The 19,316-nt window shown below is 40.9% G+C and overlaps 2 protein-coding genes across 6 annotated transcripts in view; both read right to left on the reverse strand.

Annotated features, from left to right (window-relative positions):
* LOC145434617 (testis-expressed protein 9-like) overlaps positions 1-19,316 on the reverse strand; it is a 65,571-nt gene that overhangs the window by 21,847 nt on the left and 24,408 nt on the right. The gene's annotated exons all lie outside the window — the stretch shown is intronic.
* LOC145434612 (ciliogenesis and planar polarity effector 1-like) overlaps positions 1-19,316 on the reverse strand; it is a 57,736-nt gene that overhangs the window by 17,845 nt on the left and 20,575 nt on the right. For 2 of the 5 annotated variants that reach the window (XM_080311948.1, XM_080311950.1), the window contains exons 8-22: positions 17,809-17,999; positions 16,743-16,822; positions 16,127-16,332; positions 15,086-15,408; positions 13,740-13,854; positions 12,875-13,091; positions 12,220-12,391; positions 5,142-7,233; positions 4,660-4,731; positions 3,288-3,389; positions 3,037-3,157; positions 2,218-2,246; positions 1,747-1,807; positions 895-1,682; positions 488-671 (exon numbers count right to left, since the gene is read on the reverse strand). In XM_080311948.1, the coding sequence (XP_080168074.1) occupies positions 488-671; positions 895-1,682; positions 1,747-1,807; positions 2,218-2,246; positions 3,037-3,157; positions 3,288-3,389; positions 4,660-4,731; positions 5,142-7,233; positions 12,220-12,391; positions 12,875-13,091; positions 13,740-13,854; positions 15,086-15,408; positions 16,127-16,332; positions 16,743-16,822; positions 17,809-17,999 (4,753 nt within the window). The remainder of the gene's footprint in view (positions 1-487; positions 672-894; positions 1,683-1,746; positions 1,808-2,217; positions 2,247-3,036; positions 3,158-3,287; positions 3,390-4,659; positions 4,732-5,141; positions 7,234-12,219; positions 12,392-12,874; positions 13,092-13,739; positions 13,855-15,085; positions 15,409-16,126; positions 16,333-16,742; positions 16,823-17,808; positions 18,000-19,316) is intronic. The other 3 variants (XM_080311951.1, XM_080311949.1, XM_080311952.1) reach the window with 3 other exon arrangements.

The raw sequence follows: 19,316 nt of genomic DNA on the forward strand, positions 1-19,316 counted from the left end.
AGAGCTTCTTAACGGTACCGAACTTCAATATACAATTGAATAGTATATTGATATTGAAATGAACCCGATATGTTTTCGGCTGACACTCGTCAGGGGGTAATCGCCAGCAACTAGTAGAGAATTGGAAAGAACATTGGTACATCAACAATCGTATCACAAAATATGACGTCACCAGCATGAAATTTCGAATATGAGAGTGTTCAATGCACTATTTTTAGATGGTACACAAACTCGTTATGTTGATGCAGCCTTGGCTGGTGTATTTTGATAAAAGTCGACTCCAAGGCACACAAACGAAAGTGTAACCGGCCCCTTCCTTTAAATATTTGAACAGAAGGTACAAAGATTTTGACTTGGAATAGAGCCATGATTTTCCACACTAGAATTAAATGATCTAAAGCTCTATTATTGCGGTGAGTGTGCCGTTTCAATAGCTTTGATCTGAAGACATTGCGCTCACTGCTCAGTCAATTTACAACAGGCCTACCTGGTACGATTACATTGCTTTCGTTCCAAGCCGGTATTGGCTTCGCAGGAGGTTCTCTGGCCTCAGCAGGTCTTTGTAATGTAGGCCTAACAAGCCTTTGTTGCATGCTCGGCATTTGCTTGTAGAATCCCGGGATTTTATCGGCGCCCAAAAGCGGTAATGCCTTTGCCATTGGAACAACGCTCTGAAACAGAAAGAAAATTCTTTTGGAGAAAATTATCGATATCTGATCGTAATCATTACTCAGACCAGTGGATTTTCAAAATACGCAACTAGAACGTTTTCAAAACTGTCAATTAGATCAGGAACTACTTTTTTCATACGTAGATTCAAAGATGAACAGCTATAAAATTTTCGGATTTTTCGAACTAGATTGATATTATAGCTACACTTTACACACACAATACCTGCGACCTCTCGCCAGTTGCATCCATTCTTTTCTGCTCGTACCGTAGAATCTGCCTCAAATGTATCAATTTCGGTACTGCGTTAACGGGCCGCGTTTGCTGCGATTTTGAAGCTACAGAACTAGCCACATCCAACAAGGGCAACTTCACAGTCATTCTGGGCGCTGGGTGTGATTCGCAAGTGGGACAACGCTGCTCGGATTGATGTTGTATATCTGGGGTTGGAGTCAAAGCAACTTCAGGCTTGACCATCTTTTCTCGATGTTGTTTATGATTCGTCTGGACTGCCGTTTTTGGTTTATGTAACAAAGGCACTGCACCATCAGAATTTTCAGGTCTAGTGCTACTACGAGGTACGAATAATTTCGGGCCGTTAGCATTTTCGTCATGCAGATACAGCGTTTTTCGCGGGCTTGCGTTTTCCATCAACAATCTCAAAGGAGGCCTTTTCGGCTGAGATTTTTGGTCCACATACTCATTTTTACCGGACAAATTCAACATTTTCAATTTATCATCACGCTTTTGTGGAGTTGAAGTATGGGGCACGTTAGGGTAGGAGCGGTCCTGTTTAGGTGGAATTGAGTGTTGCCGATTTTGAGTCAGAAAACCGCTAGCTTGCAGCATGGCAGATTGGAACATCTGCGCTAAAAACAGGACTTGCTGTCCCATCATTGCATTTTGGATTTCAGTACGGACCACTTCTTTCAAGTCGTCCTTTTGTCTCGCTGCCCCAGGGCGCGGCGGGTACACTTTTCCACCCCCGTCGGCAATTATATCGGATTGTAGACCTTAATAACAAAGCATGTAATGGTAATGGGTAATATCGAGGATTGTATTTTGTGAGAGCATTACCGGTGCTGTTTGCGGACGTTACAGATTGTGACAGCTCTGTGGTGACGTTATTTTGAGGTTCCTGAAATTTTACACAATAATGTTTAATAATGTAAGTGTAGTTACCGAATCAAAATAAACATGATATGAGTAATGGCACATAAGGAGTAACTACAAATTAATCTACACTAGTCGAGGTAGATTCATATGTGTCTGCGTACTGCCTACTACATACATTTCTGACAGTTCATACTTCGATTTATGAATACAAAGCAAAATTTAAGGAGAGCAGTAGAGCCCATGGATGTAATCTGGCTTTAAATACTAATAAGAAGTGGTAGTTGAGCATTAAAATCTATCCAATTCTGACTAATCAGTTCAAGTTGTCATGGCTACCTACTGGCCACCTCAATGTGCATTGCACAAACTAGCAAAAAAAACTGGGTACAACTACAACAATTTATTCCATTAAAAATCAATAAAAATACCTACCTCATCATTCTTCCGCTGCATTGAGTCGTCTGTAAAAGTATGAAAATCAATTGTTGCGTGAGTCAATCATGTTTGCATTACCGTATGCTGTTTCACTAAGGCCATGTTCCGAAAACAGATAATAGCCATGATATATTGATTATTACGATGATTTATAGGCAGACTTTTACAAAATACCAATCTAGTAAGTGTGAGAAGTATATTTAAAAGATGTAAAAAACAGAAAATGGCACAACTGCAACGCAACAACAACAAAACGACCTCTCTCTCCACGGGTCGCACGAGCTCTGCGTCCCAATATTCACGACAATCACACAACACCATTCGAACTAATTAACGAGCAATCAATCAGTCTCACGCGCTATGAACAGCGTCCGAGGTAATAGTCGGTATACAAAATCTACAAAGGCACAGTAAGTTATCGGTGAACTAACTACTGGTTTGCCGGGTTATTTCACGTCACGAATTGGGAAAAATTAATTTTGTGGACATCGAGAAAACATGTGTTGCCGTTTGGCCTGAATCGTGATGCCGGGGTTCTTTTGTGTGATGTTCTTGCAGACAGGGGTCAAATTTTTGGGTGATCTATGATTTAGTAATCCCTATTATCAATGCTGCTATTGAATATAGTTGGTGGTGTTTTTAATTAGTTAGTTAGCTAGTTCCAGTGTTGAGTTTTGAAAAGCGAGTAGTTCTATTTCTAGTTCCATTTGTGTGTTTGAAAATTAGGTAGTTCTAGAAATTTGATAATTGAGTTCCAGTTCTAGCGAATTTTGAAACTCCAGTACTTTGTACAAGTCCGTTTATCGGCCGACATACCAAGCTGTCCGCTAGGAGGTACAGGGACTGATTCTTCATCGGGTGTCTGTTCAGAATTTCCAACTTCCGCCATCTTTTCTTCAACCGGTGACTCTGTACGTTCCTCTGCCGTCTGTTCTTCCTGCAATACGGACACACACAAATATCACCGCCTTGCGCCGAAACTTTGGATGAAGATTGCGGTTGGATTGATGATGAAAAATTAGTTCGATTGATATGCATCTGAAATTTAATCTCAATCACGAGTTCACCTGTCCTCGCATTTGATGAGAACGTGACATGGGTGTGGAAGTTCTGTTGTCTGGAATCTCGTCACTGGATTCTTGTGGCGAAGCAACATATTTGTCTTCATTCTGTAGAATGTTTGGATTAGATTAACATCTTACAACCTAACAGGCTGGCACCGGTGGGTTTCCCGAAAAATTTTGCTTCCCTTTTCAAAACTGTAAAACACGACCTCAACGGCATGCGAAACCAACAAGTAATATATCGTTGGATTCAGAACTTCAACGCCTAACCAACTACGTCACGAAACTAGACGTCATAGATCATTTGCATTAGTTTGGAAGATACATCTTGTAATTTCGAAATTTAGATAAAATTTAGAAAGTTTATTTTTTCATAACCTTCAACGGTGCAATCATATCAGCAACTATTACCTACTGGCATTACACAGTGCAACTACCGTGATTTTCCATGTATATTGCGCAAAATTTCACCGATTTTTTGCCCTAAAATAGGGGGCTGCGTATTATACATGGGTACAAGCCTTGAAAAAAATCTCCCTCGATAAAAAACTTGAAATCAGACCTTTCTTCATGTTTGTTTCCAATCGCGCATCACTTCCAGCCATCGTGCCCAGTAATTCGTATTACAGAGTGTAAAGCGCTACCAATTAGCGAGAAGCCAATTAATGAGAGTCGTCTGCACAGCACGCGATCTCCTTCTGAGTTAGATTGCCGTTTGTACGCGAGCCAAATTAGGTCGTTCATTGCTGCAAGAGCGCGCGGCAATCCTTGCTAATTCATCGCGTCAACGACAGGCCTTAACAATCGCATACACAACACAAGAGGCCATGTGCGCAAGATATGATCGCTGGCGTAATCAGTCGCATCTCCAACAGGCCTGGTGCGCACACCATAACCGTTGGCCTGAGCAATCGTATCTGTGATAGGCCTCGTGCGCAAAATGTCGTGTCGCTAGCCTCAACTATCGCATCGCCGGCCTCGCCGGCTTTGGCTGCTATCTACTATCGTGTAGAGACAATGCCGTTAATTGTATTATGATTAGCGATAGTTATGTCATGATTGTTCAACAGTGACATCGCAAAACAGAACGACATCGAAAACTAAAACACAGCTATTCATGTACTGCGAATGCAGGGTGCGTACTATACATGGGTACAGGCTTTTCCCCACAATTCACACAACATTTTAAGGGTGCGTATTATACATGGGGGCGCACTACATTCGGAAAATTACGGTATACGAGGCTTAAAATTTGGACATCATACTTTCACTGTTGCATATTTTTTTACACAATACAAAAACCATAACATTGAAATCGATAACTATGTTAAGTTTAAGTTACTAATCTTGGATATAAAATAACGAAATTCCTTACATCGGTCATTTCAGAGTGCATAGCTTCATGCACGGATTCCGCAGCTTCGCTGGTAAACGCGGATGTGACATCCTGTGAATGAATGCATTGAAATTGGTTTATATTATTTTGGATAAGTTGCTGACATGCCAACTTTTATTTCATGGCAGTACTCAGCACGTGCTTCCTACATGTACACTTTGAAAAACACATTGGTGTTGGTCGTTAGAGAAAGAGAATATTGGAAATGTTTGTGATGTCATAGCTTGCTAGCAGGAAGTCACAGAAATCTAATAATATGTTAATAGCTTACAGGCAGTAACGTCACGAATTTTTACTAAAGTACAAGTGGAAGTAGCACTTCCAAAGTAAAATAAAAAAGAATTATTCTACGCCGAGTTTTTGTCTAAAAATCTGAAAACGTTCAAGAAGAGTGGTCCAAAATCATAAGACCTGAGTAATTATTGCAACACCTCAGCTCACAGGCACCGCATTGATCTCACCTCGTCTGTAGCATCATTCGGATCTGCTTTAGCCTCGATTGTCTGCTTCATTTCCGCCTTCCTGACTCTCCCGAGCTTCCCGAAACGCATCTCGGCTATCGTGAACGCATGGAAAATCAGTTCCGCACCCACCGTCACTCGCATCGCAGCTTTTTTAGCTTTATCCAAAGCTGGATTTCGTGGCATCGTAACCACCTTTACGCGCCAGTGTTCCAACCACTCGAAATACGGAGAGAGGCGTCGCATTTTTTTGCCGAATTGAACCGGTAAGTTTTTCAGAGATACAGTCGGAATTTTGCGGTTTTCTAGACTTATGGGGACAATGTTTGCATCAATTTTTTTATGTGACATTTTGAAAAAACGCCAACGTTCCACAGTAGATTCTTCATTACCAGACACCTCCGGTTTCTCGTTGGATTCCTGCTCGGCACCAACGTTTTTACTAATCACAGGAACTTTCATTGATAAAGACACATCATCTCGATTTGCGGGTTGCGAAACCACTTCCAAATTCATCCTCGCTATCTCGCTGCGATACGTCAAAACTAGAGGATACCTCATAGGCAATGACGCCGATTTCGGCCCATTCTTTTTCGGGGTAAACGTACTGCTAGCCGGAGATTTGCTGAGAGCTATCTCCAAGAAACTGAACACGAATTCGTGGTAAGACTCGTCAGATTCGAACAAGTAACGAGTCTGTAGAGTTTCAAAGGTTTCGTCCGGGGATAACTTGCTTTTAACGGACGCCTCGTCTCTTGTTAAAGTATCAGCTTGTGAACTGTTCATAGATACTCCACTTCTCGTGAAGTTACTGCGTTTGGGAGCGTGAAAATGACCGGCGTAATAATCTGCGTTTTGCGTATATTTACGGCATTCTCGTTCGAACACTGACGATAACGGAGTACCCAAATTATCGTCAGATTCGGATTTCCTCATTTTTACCAGCAAACTCTGCAAACGGTGGGAATTTCTAGCCGAGATCGTGGATTCACGATTGAAAAAACGTGCCAGAACGCCAACAGATTTCGAGTTCATCGGCAATTCCGCGATTAAACACAGAATTATCTCTTCCATCTCCGAGTTAAACTGGAAAAACTTGGCGAAAGGCACCAGCTTTTCCACCCAAGCTACACAATCGTATATCGCATCGTACATTGATTCCACGGCGACAGGAGTTAAAGTCTCATTATCGCAGCGCCGTTCGTACAATTCCTCTCTCAAAGTTTGATAGCGCCGCAGAGAAACAGCGACTTTATCCCGCACGTGAAAGAACCATAAAATCGCGCAGATTTCACGAAATGCGGCAGCCAGAAAGTAAACTTCGAAATTTTCAGGAGACCCGTTGAATTTGTCGAAATCTAATTCCAACCCTTGTAAAGTCACGTCTTTCAAAAGCGCAAATTCGCCAGAAAACGATTTCTTTGACGCCTCGTTAAGATTAGCAGCATTCTGTTTTTCAAGCCTTTTCAGATACCACAAAGCGATCACCCTTTGAACCCCCGCACATTGCAGTACAGCCAGAGAAATTCGGACGTACGCCGAGATTTCGTGACGGAAATTACTCTCAGCTGTTGATTTTTCTGGGTGTGACTGCGGCAAAAACAATTGCGGATACGGCAATTTAAAATCGACTGGAACGTGCAAGTACAATTTTTGCAAGCACACGCTCTTGATTGTGTTTAAAAGAGCACAGCTAGCCGTAGTGGTGACGTCATACCCTACCATCGCCGATAACTCAAGCAAATCCCGTAAAGAATCGTAATACGGGACAGGGTCTACTGCAAAAAACTTGACGTCACACTTTTTATCAACCGTAACGCAGTCTAAGCCTGTTTCCACTTTAACTCCGACGATGGAAGTTAAAATATCGTCGTATCTCTTTCGGAGTAACGCGTCTGTTTTCCGCTTTAATTCCGCACCCGGTGCGTGTTTGGGTAGGTAGTAAACTTTTTCCGCGATGGCGTAAAGCACAAACGATGTCCGCCAGTCTCCCGCGTCAGAAGATACTTGGGCAGCATCGTATATTTTCCCGCATGATAACAGCAGCAGTACGGCGTTGTTTAGAGTCCAGCTGTCGTCGAGAGATTGCGACCTGCAAACCGAGTTCGAGCATTAGGGTTGTTCAAAGAATTCGGCAAAATAGCCTGGATGGTGGGGTAACCCCATAATTATGAATGAAAAACTGAAATAACTGCACTTTTACAGGTTGGGATTGCGTAAAATTCGCTTTGCATCGTTTTTGTAGACAACTCAACAATTTCATGGGGTTGGTGGTAAAATTTGAAATTTAATTTTCAATTTTTTTAAAATGTATTCAAAAATTTTCAAATTCTGCGACTTCGCATCTACCAGTTGGAATGGAGCAAAATTTGGCGTGAAGCATTTTTTAGACAACCAAAGAATTTAAGAGTGAATCCCCGTAAAAAGTTATTCTAGAACAGACCTGGGCAAAGTGGGCCATTCTGTGCGGCCCGCGAAAGGTTGCTTGGAATTCGTAACATAAAACCAGCTTTTTGAATGTTTACGCGTGGACTAAAACCATAGGGTGTATCAATTAAACAGGAGATTTGTCGACTTTAAATCCTGTTTGAAGAGCTTCTTGGAGGTACAGAACTTCAATATACAATTAAATAGTATATTCATAATGAAATGAACCCGAATATTTTCGGCTGACACTCGTCAGGGGTAATCGTCAGCAACTAGTAGAGAATTGGAAAGAACATTGTATATCAACAATCGTATCACAAAATATTACGTCACCAGCATGAAATTTCGAATAAGAGAGCGTTCGATGTACTATTTTTAGGTGGTACACGAACTCCTTTTGTTGACAGAGTTTTGGTTGGTGTATTTTGATAAAAGTTTATTCCAAGGCACACAAATGGAATTGTGAACGGCCTCGCCTTACGATTCGAAATCGGTCGTCTCGATAATTATTCGCACAAATCGGATTATCCAACAGATGTTTGCCGATGGCAGAATTAATGGCCTTTGATTGATCAGCATCAATCTTAAGTGGATGAGTTAAGGGTGAGCTTTTCACTGAGCGTGACGCACGTGTTCTGATAAATATGGGGACATGTTGGTTTATGCGGTCCTGCAGACGTCTTGACGTTCTTCCCACGTAGCCACAATCACAGTGGCACCTATATTCGTACACTACATTACTTTGTTGAAGTGCAGGAAGCATGTCTTTGCGTGTTGAAGGGAGCAGTTGTGTTGTTGTAAAAATCACATTGGTTTTGACTGTGTCGTAACACTTACTGACAGCAGAAATCAATTGTTTTTCAAAGCGGGTGGAAATGGGGCCAATCCAAGGTAGATGGATATAAACATCTTTTATTGTTCGTGCAGTGGGCTCTGTTCGTTTTTCTGCGTTGAATTGCGTTAATTTCCTCTCCATGCCGCGGCTGATGACGTGTTCAGGGTAACCGTTTTCCAGTAAGATTTTTCGGATGTAGTCAAGTTCTAAACTCAGTTTGTTACCCGAACATATCATCAACGCTCTATGCACGAGTGTGCCTATGAGGTTAATTTTTCTGCGCCGAGGACTAAATGAATTCCAGCGAAGGTATTGGCCTGTGAATGTCGGTTTCCTGAAGACAGACGTTTCAAATTTGTTGCCTTGCGCTTTTCAACTAATACGTCCAGAAATGATAATGAGTTATTGCGTTCTTTTTCTATTGTGAATTGCAAGGCCGGGTGAAGCGAGTTTAAGCGAATGAGAAATTGGTCGCACTCTGATTCATTCCTGAAAATGACAAATGTATCATCTACGTATCAGCGGTACAATAGTGGTTTGGCGGACTCACACTGGGAGAGAAGCTCGCCCTCGTAATACCCTACGAAAATGTTGGCCAAAATAGGTCCCAGGGGACTACCCATGGCTAAGCCGTCTATTTGGCGAAACATGACCTCGTTAAAGCTAAATTCCATGGAGCAAGTTGCCGCTTGTAAAAGTTCAACAAAGACGTTACGCGGGATTGATGGTGGTGGTAACTTACCACCGTACAGCGCTTTGGCACAAATATCAATAGTCTCATGCAGCGGAACGTTCGTAAAAAGACTAGAGATATCAAATGAGCTCAGAAACACGTCTGGATTCGGCAAATCCAGGTCCCTAGATTTATCAGAACACGTGCGTCACGCTCAGTGAAAAGCTCACCCTTAACTCATCCACTTAAGATTGATGCTGATCAATCAAAGGCCATTAATTCTGCCATCGGCAAACATCTGTTGGATAATCCGATTTGTGCGAATAATTATCGAGTCGACCGATTTCGAATCGTAGGGCGAGGCCGTTCACAATTCCATTTGTGTGCCTTGGAATCAACTTTTATCAAAATACACCAACCAAAACTCTGTCAACAAAAGGAGTTCGTGTACCACCTAAAAATAGTACATTGAACGCTCTCTCATTCGAAATTTCATGCTGGTGACGTAATATTTTGTGATACGATTGTTGATATACAATGTTCTTTCCAATTCTCTACTAGTTGCTGACGATTACCCCTGACGAGTGTCAGCCGAAAATATTCGGGTTCATTTCATTATGAATATACTATTTAATTAAATCCTGTTGCTTAATATGCCACGAATACGCTGACATCGTACCTCGCATGTACAATCCAATTAGGCAATGGGGCAAAGTATGAGTAGCAATAAAAGACACAAGAAACCACTCTTTACGTATAGTTCAGGTCACCCCTTCTTTGCTGTCATTATACGGTATTGTTACGTGAGGCATTTCCAAATCTATAATTCGTAAAACAAGTCAATCGATTATTATATGACTTAATTCAAAGAAGGTTACAGCACTAAATACTTGTATAGTGGAGTTAGGGGTAAACACCTGCTTTTAGTTTTTGCCGAGCTTGTTCTCGAGATTAAGGATTTTAATTACGACAAAAACACGAAACACTTGGTCAAGGGAGGGCGAATTTCAGAAAAACTGCAAGCTTCGCTCAACATCAAGGCTATTACAGCTGCACCCTGCTCGGAAGGCAGCGACCAAGACAATAAACATTGTACTATGCCATATATATTTCAGTTCAGTGATTCTCGAACTGCATCTGAAGAAGGCCGCGATTTACTCCATTACTATGGTAATATACTTATGGCTCTGTGTATTGTCCGACTTTGATATTACAGAATTCTCCCATCATCAGCCATAACCTGCCAACAAAGCATCATAAAGGGAAACGTGCCGAAAATAGTTTGAGAACCACTGTCTTAGTGTATTAATAGAAGAACGTGGAGAGGGGTTTAACCCTTTTCCCGCGGGCGGATCCTAGAGGATCCATGCAGTTTTTCACAAACACGCTTCAATCAAGTAACGACATCTTGCGTTGTAGTAGTCATAAACGGTTACAGTTATCGTCTATAAATAGATATTGTCAATACGCATACGATGAGCTATATATAATCCATTGACTTATCGCAAAACCTGTTCAGAATGCAGATTGAATACAGAAAAACGTTTCCTGCAAAATACGTTCTGTAGCACAGTTCGCCCGAATGAACGCTGCTCATATAATCCCTTGTATCTTTTGTTCTACACGTCGTAAGCAGACGCAGTTGTCGTTTTAGAGTAGTTGTTGATCGCAAGAGTTCATTGAAACCATAATATCGGAAATTAGTTGGATAGAACACGTTTCAAGTTGGTGTGAAATGAAGCAATATTCTGTTACGTGACAAATGCCGCGCACGTGTAAGCATTGCCGCAAAAGGTCATATACATTCACTTACGATTACCTAATACAGTTGAATGTCACACACATAGTTAGATGCAGTCCATAACACTTCAACACGATCGGTATCACGGAGTTTGGTCTTATATTAGTTACCCGACGCCAGTTCTAAACACTGTAGAAATGGGTGTGTAAGTTACGCGAGTGTACGGTACCCGCGCCTGTAATAACAACACCATACAGACAGTTGAATCATCCGTTTTAGATGTTATACGAAGTTACTGTACACTTCAATGAATAGACGTTGATCATATGCCCATATAATGAGGAACCTGTATCGGACAATAGATGTGTAGAACATGTTTCAAATTGATATGAAATGAAGCAACAAGAGAAATTGCGCGCCGATCAGAAGTGTCAAACAAGGCAATATATTTACTTACGGTGGCCTTGTGCAGTTGCAAAAACTTATGTACGATCAATAGTATCTATAAGATCAATAACATGGATTTGGACTTATATAACTAGACCAGGCAAAGCCGAATAAACGCGAATTACAAGGCACGCTGTCTCTACCGCGATGACGAAATCGACAACGGCCGTGTGTCATGCTTACAACGAAAACTTTCCAGTCTCGGTGCGCTCGACTGCGTGAAGGTATCAAGCTCAGTAATGTCTTGTTTGAATGCCGAAATCGATATGTAAGATAACCATGCGGACATTCACCATGGGAAGGATGATGTATCACGTCAGGTGAAAACGAAAAAAAAATTCTCCTTTACTTTTGAGAAATAGCGTAGACTTGCTCGAATATCACCGTCACCTCTCTCCACCAAGCCTTCCGAGTAGCTCAGTTGGTTGGGCGGCTATTTTCTGATTACGGCGATTCATTGGATGTCGGTTCAAGTCCCGTATTCCGCATTTTATGAACATTTTAGTTCATGCATTAAAATTTGGCCTGGCGGCCGACCGCGGGAGTAGGGTTAAATAGAGGTAAAAATGTATCGTGTCCAACATTGTTTCGACTCACGACGACAAATAGATGATTTTTTACTTAACCGCCACTTTCACATTTCCTAACATCAAGATATTCACTGAGCAGCATTAATAACAATGTAATTTAGAAATAAAATTAACATACGCTGGAAAATTCTCACTCGCCCCGCCAACGTATTTTCTACTTCTCATTTTGCCCGCAGAGGAAAATAATTGCCCACCCCTGTTCTAGAAGAAGTCTAATGTAGAGCATTTTCGGACAATTAGAGTACAAATAGAATTATAGCGACACATTTTTTCCAAATCAGATCAGAATTTGAATTGCTGGATGCGCAATAGGCCAACAGAAACTTGAAATAACAGACGGAATCTTTCCGTTTACAACGCCGCACCTGATAGCTGTCGTAATCTTTCTCTGTTGCAACTGCAGCGAATGATAATAAACGTCATCGCCAGCGTCGATCTTGGAGATAGCGGCCGTCAAAGACGGGACCAACACCGGACATCCCGTGAAATAGGAACTCATGGTACGGCCCAGCACTTCGACAGGCAGCCATTTCTCGGCTGAAAAAATTTTAAAAGATCGGACATGAAATAAACTAGAAATGCTGCATCTCGACGCTTGTAAGTTATAAGATACAGATTAATATTGAAATTCCAGCAGTCACAAGATTATAATTCTCTGACTCCCTCCTACTACCATGTGCTGTGACTTCACGAAAATTGCCAATATTTTTCAACTCCAATGGTTGATATCGATATTCTTTTGTAATATTGACTCCAGAATAATAATAATCGGTTGGGCGCTAATAAAAATATTAAGATATTGATATTAAGATTGAGGCTTCCGATGCCTTGACATCCGCTATGGTTTTACCCATTTGCACGAAATTAAATTCGCCGAGTATGACAATATATATCATCCCTACACTAGGAGGGTGTTAACAAAACATGTACGGTACAATAGAATATGTAAGTCTAACAATCTTTACAACAGACGGCGTGTTTAGCTCATACTGAATTCATGAAATTCATGCCATATCATACCCGTCCATTTCTTCGAGTGCAGAATCAACGCGCACAAAATGTCGTACGCCAGAGACAAGGACTTTGCAAATTGGTACTGCCCCAGATTCTCGCACATCGCCAACAGAGGTTTGGTGGCTTTAATCTCGCCCGCAGTCATTTCACGGGCTGCCAACAAAACATTTTCGGACAGCCGCTTTTGGAGGTGGGACACAAACAGGTCTGCTTTTGGAAACGCCTGTAGGAAAAAGGAAGGGTAATATCTAGGTTTGTAATGACCGGATTTGAGTCAATCTGCATATCGACTCGACTTGTCATTGAGCATGTTATATGACTCGAAAATCGGACGGCCAAAAACGACATTTTGTTGTAATTTCGAAGAATATTTAAGTTACCGCAATATTGGTAGGCTATTTTGTCTATTAGTACTAGTACTTGTAAATGCGACCACAAACTTTTCAAAATGAGGAACATGAGTATATCATGAATGCGAAGCAGAGTTGTACAAAGTAGGTTTAACAAGACTTCAACTCAAAACTGAACGGTCAACACAATGACTTGGACTCGAGTCGTAACACTGCGACTCAGACTCGAACCTCTGCTTGCTCGGACTTGACTCCGTAGTGAATTGAAAATGACTCGACTCGAGTCAAAAGTATAGAATTGAGATTGACTTGCGACTCCGACCTTGTGACTTGGTTACAACCCTGATAGTTACCTCTGCTATACAAATGTGTAGCACCGTTAGAATAAGAATTTCATCTACAAAATTGATAGCAACCCGTTTGAGTAGGGACTGCAAGCGGACAAAACACAATTGTGTGCTCCGAAAAAGCTGACCGTCACAATTATTATACAAGTATGGATACTGAACTTCTTTTCCTACCTTAGTGGTCATTTTGTAGAGCAGCCTCCAAGCATTGATGAATTTGACGTCGGCCCAATGCCTGTCCGGGACACCCTCCTCTCTGACAACGCCCAATACCACGTCCGAGTGCCGCCTGGAAAAACCACGTCAGGATTTGGAAATTCTTGAAAGTGGTTAATAACATCCAGATCTCCAAGAAAATATATGTGATACGAATGCCAGTTTTGTGCGTTCCATGTAACTATTTCTAATGGTGTTTTGAACAGAGGTGGCGAAGTTTCCAGCATTGGTGCACAAGTAGAAACAGCGACTTGCAAGGCATGTCAACACTACATGACATGAAACTCGAAAATGAAGGCACAAAAAGTAGCGGTTAATGCCAGATTTCTACTTCCAAAATGACAAAGTGAATCTTAGCAAGCAACGCCTAATGACTAATCGCACTACAGACAGCTGCAATCTTAATAGGCTATATATATTCAGCAGTGTTTCAAAAACTATTTTTACACAATGTCCTCCTGAGCCGCAAACCAGGACGAATGCCCCCCTAACCCCATACTCCCGAAAGAAAAGTTGTTTGCTTGATTGCACACTGCACAGTCAGTACGTTGTCGTGTAGACTTTTGCATTGATTTAATTTGTTCGCAGCCCGACATACGCTATAGTCACATTTAGCACGAATACTAGGTCAGACACAATCATTGAGAACAATCATAACAAGGCAATTTATCGTCCAGATGATATTTCGTTATGGAGCAGTATGTGCTTGAAACTTAGAATAGCCCTTGTGGTATAGCTTATGTATATTTTTTTCAATTTTAATAACTGTTAAAATTTTCATCATTTCAATACATCACAAGACTGCGAGCCCAGGCGATGTAAATAAGAGGGGCATGAACACTGAACGAAAAGTGCAAGAAGATATTATAAAAGGACAGCGCCCCCTTCTTCTCGCAGCACGTCCCCCCTATAGCCCAATTTGCAGCTAGCACCCTATTTGACGAGCCCCAGCAAGGAGCCCAGTTGAGTATCCAGGGGCTTATTCCACCCCGTTTTTATGACATTACCACACACAAAAGTGATGCTCTACTTGACAAAATTGTAATAGTTGAAACAAATTCACAGAAAATCTAAGCTGATACATATATTGACATTGGAATGAACGTGAATACTTTCGGCTGACACTCGTCAGGGGTAATTATTAGCAACTAGTAGAGAATCGCAAAGAACATTGTATATCAACAATCGTATCAGATGAGCGACAGCCGTAAATATATTCCAGTTTATTTCAATATGAGTATCATGTTCAATTGTACAATTAATAACTCCAATAAGCTCTTAAAATCGAAATCCAAAATGCCTACCTGGATTGATCAGCGAGACAGTCTTCCGCACTGAGCAAAAACTTGAAAGCCCCGCTGACATTACGCTTCATATCTCTCCTGCTGATACATCCCTCCGATGACGACGCGCCACACGACAACGTAGACCGTACCACTTCCTCCACCAACTGCGGCACTATCAGCGACATGGGCGTGGACAGATCGGTCCAGCGGATGAGAGAGAGAACGCCGTTTCCGAGAGACGAGAAGTAAGCCGTTATTAGTTTGCGTAGGGTGGAGCGTTTTGGTGATGATTTGATGTCTGTGATGATGTCGTCGGGTAGGATGTCTGCGATGTCTTGAACCTTGAAAATATCAAATGACATGCAATTTCATTAGCAAAACATCGATACCGTACAACAGCTGAGTTGATCAGTAGGCCAGTTAACTATGAGTGATAAAAACCGAGTTATTGTAGTGTGAATCATGTGTAAACCAGTGGTTCTCAAACGGCGGTCCCAGGACCAGTGCCAGTCCGTGGCAAGTCATCTGTCTGTTTGCCCGGTATATTAGAATTTTATAAATCAATTCCAAAATGCAAGAAGGTGAATGCTTGTTCATTAATCATAGAAATAAAACATCAACTTTTATATTGTTTTCAAAGATCAGAATATATTTTTCTGCATGGTGTCGAAAATGTAGCATGCAACTATTCTCGGACAAGTTTATATTAAAGTTATTAAGACTTTTACACAAACTTCGTTACATTCCAATTAAACGACACTTGGCACGCATCAATATATCGGCTATGCTGTGCTATAGCAATCAGCAAAGTCGTATTTCTTTCAACAAACTTTGCCACCGTCGCTTGCAGACACTTCAATAGAACTACTTGTAGATATACAATGTAAAAAAGGCGGCATTGAGGGAACTTTCCAATATTACGTTTGAGTTGTCTCTAGGCCTCCGATAACTATCGCATCGTAGTTACCGTACTCACTGAATGAGTGAATTCGAAAACATTGAAGCCATTGCCAAATAATAATTGCATCATCACAACAAACAGACTTTAGGCGACTTTACCTGCAGAAGGATATCGCAATATAATTTGAACGCGAGAACGTATATGTCCATCAACTCTTCTTTTGCGAAGGTCTGATCCCCGTTTGGTGCTGCGTTCCAAATGTTATGATTACGATTTTGAGAAGACCATATCTTCATGAGCGCCAGAGTAGAGAGCAGGATAGCGTGACACGATGTCAAGTCCTGTACCAGGAATCTCGGCTCCACTGCAAAAGTAGAGCAGGATATTTGGTGTGGCTGATATATTAGTGTAAATGCAATAGTGATTCAGGTGAGTGCAGTGACAGAATTATGATGGGAGGTCACAGTAGATACTATATTTTTAAAATCCAAAATTTTCTACTACAAAATATTCATTTTCGCGGGCTGGAAGCAAGCCCAATCATTAAAGTAACAAATTCATCAGATAGCCATAAAAATTTCATGCTCTAATAGCTTTAATAGAATTCAAGGTGAAAATGGATGTACAGCACAATTGGTCCCCCTTTCAATGTTTAATACCTGGACATTGGTCACCAATAAAGTCACAAACGCTAAGAAAAATTGAAAAATTTCGGTGTTTTTCGATTTAAATTCTATTTCAAACTAGCAGATCGTATCAGAACTGTAGGCCTACCTTGTATAGAATTATCTTTGACGATTGAGTTTTCGCGTCCCAAACTCTGATTGAATTGGCTTTCGTCTAAATCTTCCATTCTGAAAATGAAACCAACGTAGAGCAAATCAAGTCTTTGTTATGTGCAGATGGTAGGAATATTTGTCTCCCGATCGCAACAATGGGTCTTGACATTTGTAGTGGATTTAGGTTCTGAATCAATCTTTTGAATTTGGACTCGCTATTTTAGATAGACCCAGTGTTCGGATCAAGCCACTATCTTGGAGTTGCGAGTCATGTTTGATTCATGGAGAGCAGTTTGAAATTTTTTCACGGCACCTCACAAGTCAAGTCGCCCAAATTTGATGCAGAACATTGTATATAATCGACTTTACTCGAATTTTTCATGCCGGAGAGATCATATTTGATGATAAGAATGTCGATATACAATGTTTTCTCCAATTCTTTACTAGTAGCTGACGATTACCCCTGATGTGTGCCAGGCGACAATGGCTGGGTCTATTTCAATATGAATAAACATTATTCAATTGCACATTGAAGTTTGGTTCTCTTTCAAATCAATTTTGTTTTCAAATGGACCGTGCCTCGTAAAACTTCAATAGAACCACATACAGGACATCTGTCATCAAAAAGGCAAAGGGACAATTCTCATTATATTGAAGTTTCCTGCATTTGCTTTATCCACATATTTGCCGTAACGACGTTTTAGGGTTTTCGAAGGATTTCCGATATGCAAAATTCATCTCGCTATTTAATGGTCACGAAGCTGAAAAGGTTGAAAAATTGGTCTCATCACTAAGGGCTGTAGTTTCGTACCACAACATGACCAATGACCATCTCCAATCACGCTACCTCACAACTATGGAGTTATTATTGGTTTAGGGGTAGGGAGTAGTAGCAACATTCATTACCCCTACCTCCAACCCTCCTTCATAAAACCGGCATTTTTCTCCCGAATTAGTCTAATTACAAGATCATAATTATCTGCTTGTCCACCTCTGCTCTAGACTCGTAGTTTTATTCGTGGCTGACAACAAGATTTCAACCCGTCGTACATGCAACTTACAAAGCTGAAATCAAGGCGAGCTGCTCTGGGGACTTTTCCATTGTTTCGTCATCGTTGACATCACGAGCCCCGTCAGGAAATAATCGGAAACGGACCGTTTTCACGATATTTCTCCAGCGTTCCTCTTTTTCTGAAGGCGCTTTCTCGGATTTTAACGGAAGAAAATACGACAGCGGCTCCAACACATTAACCTTAGAAGAGAAACAAAATAAAATGTCCAGTGGTGCAAAATGTAGCTTCATGACTACCGCAAAAAGACTGCTGACAAATAGGTAGAATGTTTAAAATTACAGTCATTTACCGTGATGAAGATGCTATTTTACACGGTAATTATGATAATTTCGCTCAAAAAGTGACGCATATAAATAACCCAAAAGTATATACTACTTTTGAAAGTTCAATTCGCGAGTAACATCACCATTTCGGTGAGTAGCGGAAGTAAGCAGCATCTAAAAACCTAAAGGCATAACTATAACTAAAGGAACTAATTTGATAACAAGAGCTAGTCAACTAATCCACGCCGATACTCACGTAGCAGTAACGCCAAACTTTTATACTAATTACAAGGGGAAGCAGCAAAGTCTGGTAAATGCATGAGAAAGTGGTTTCGAAAGTACATTTGGTCGCACGTAATTGGAGTGCAAGTAGATAAGGGGTGCCCATCTTGAGAAACAGAGGTCGAATATACCAAACGGGGTGATTGGGGGTGGAAATGTTATACCATACGGTACATAAATAAATATTTAATTACCACGGCAAAAAAATCACGTCAAGACAGCTCATTCCACGTATCACGCGAACATTAACTAAAAAAAGGTAGGCTCAACAGAGCACCTACTTAAAAAAATGACTTTTTTTTTGGTCAATTCACCAGCGATCAGAGTTGGGTGAATAAATTAACCGTTTACATATCCTCTTTTTCAAATCCCTAAAATATGGGGGCAAAAATTTGAGTCAAGCTTGATAAGGGTGAGTCAAATGAGAGATTTTATCTACTTCATTACCGTACTACAAAAAAAAGGAAGCACTTTGTTACTGACCTCAACGTCTGACCAAACATCAGGCTAACTATTAGCTAATAAATGATAACTAGGGCGATTTTTTTACACGTCAAAAAAATCAAAATTAGGTCAAAATTGTACCGTTAGGTCAAAAAATGTCAAACTTTTTTAGACATTCTAAATTTATTTGCAACCTGCATTTCGTTTGTATCGTAGATTTTACACTGTCGGTGAACTTATCGTTTGAAATTTTACAGCTTGTTGCCTGTTTTATAGGCCTATCGTATTAGATGCCGCATTATCTGCTCATTGTGAATCATAAACATTCAAATGAAACAAATAGGTTGACACTGTGTTATGCTCAACGTAACGCAATATCCCAACTGAAGCAAGACTGTGTGGGCATCGCACGATTCTATGTCAAGAAGCGCATGATGAAAAATCGTGATGTAGACACCATTGCCAGAATGAAGCAACACGTTTTGTCACCAGCAGTGTACGTGCAAC

The sequence above is a fragment of the Botryllus schlosseri genome, chromosome 2 (assembly GCF_051294905.1).
Source record: "Botryllus schlosseri isolate E-star chromosome 2, Bs_hap1, whole genome shotgun sequence".
NCBI lineage: Eukaryota > Metazoa > Chordata > Ascidiacea > Stolidobranchia > Styelidae > Botryllus > Botryllus schlosseri.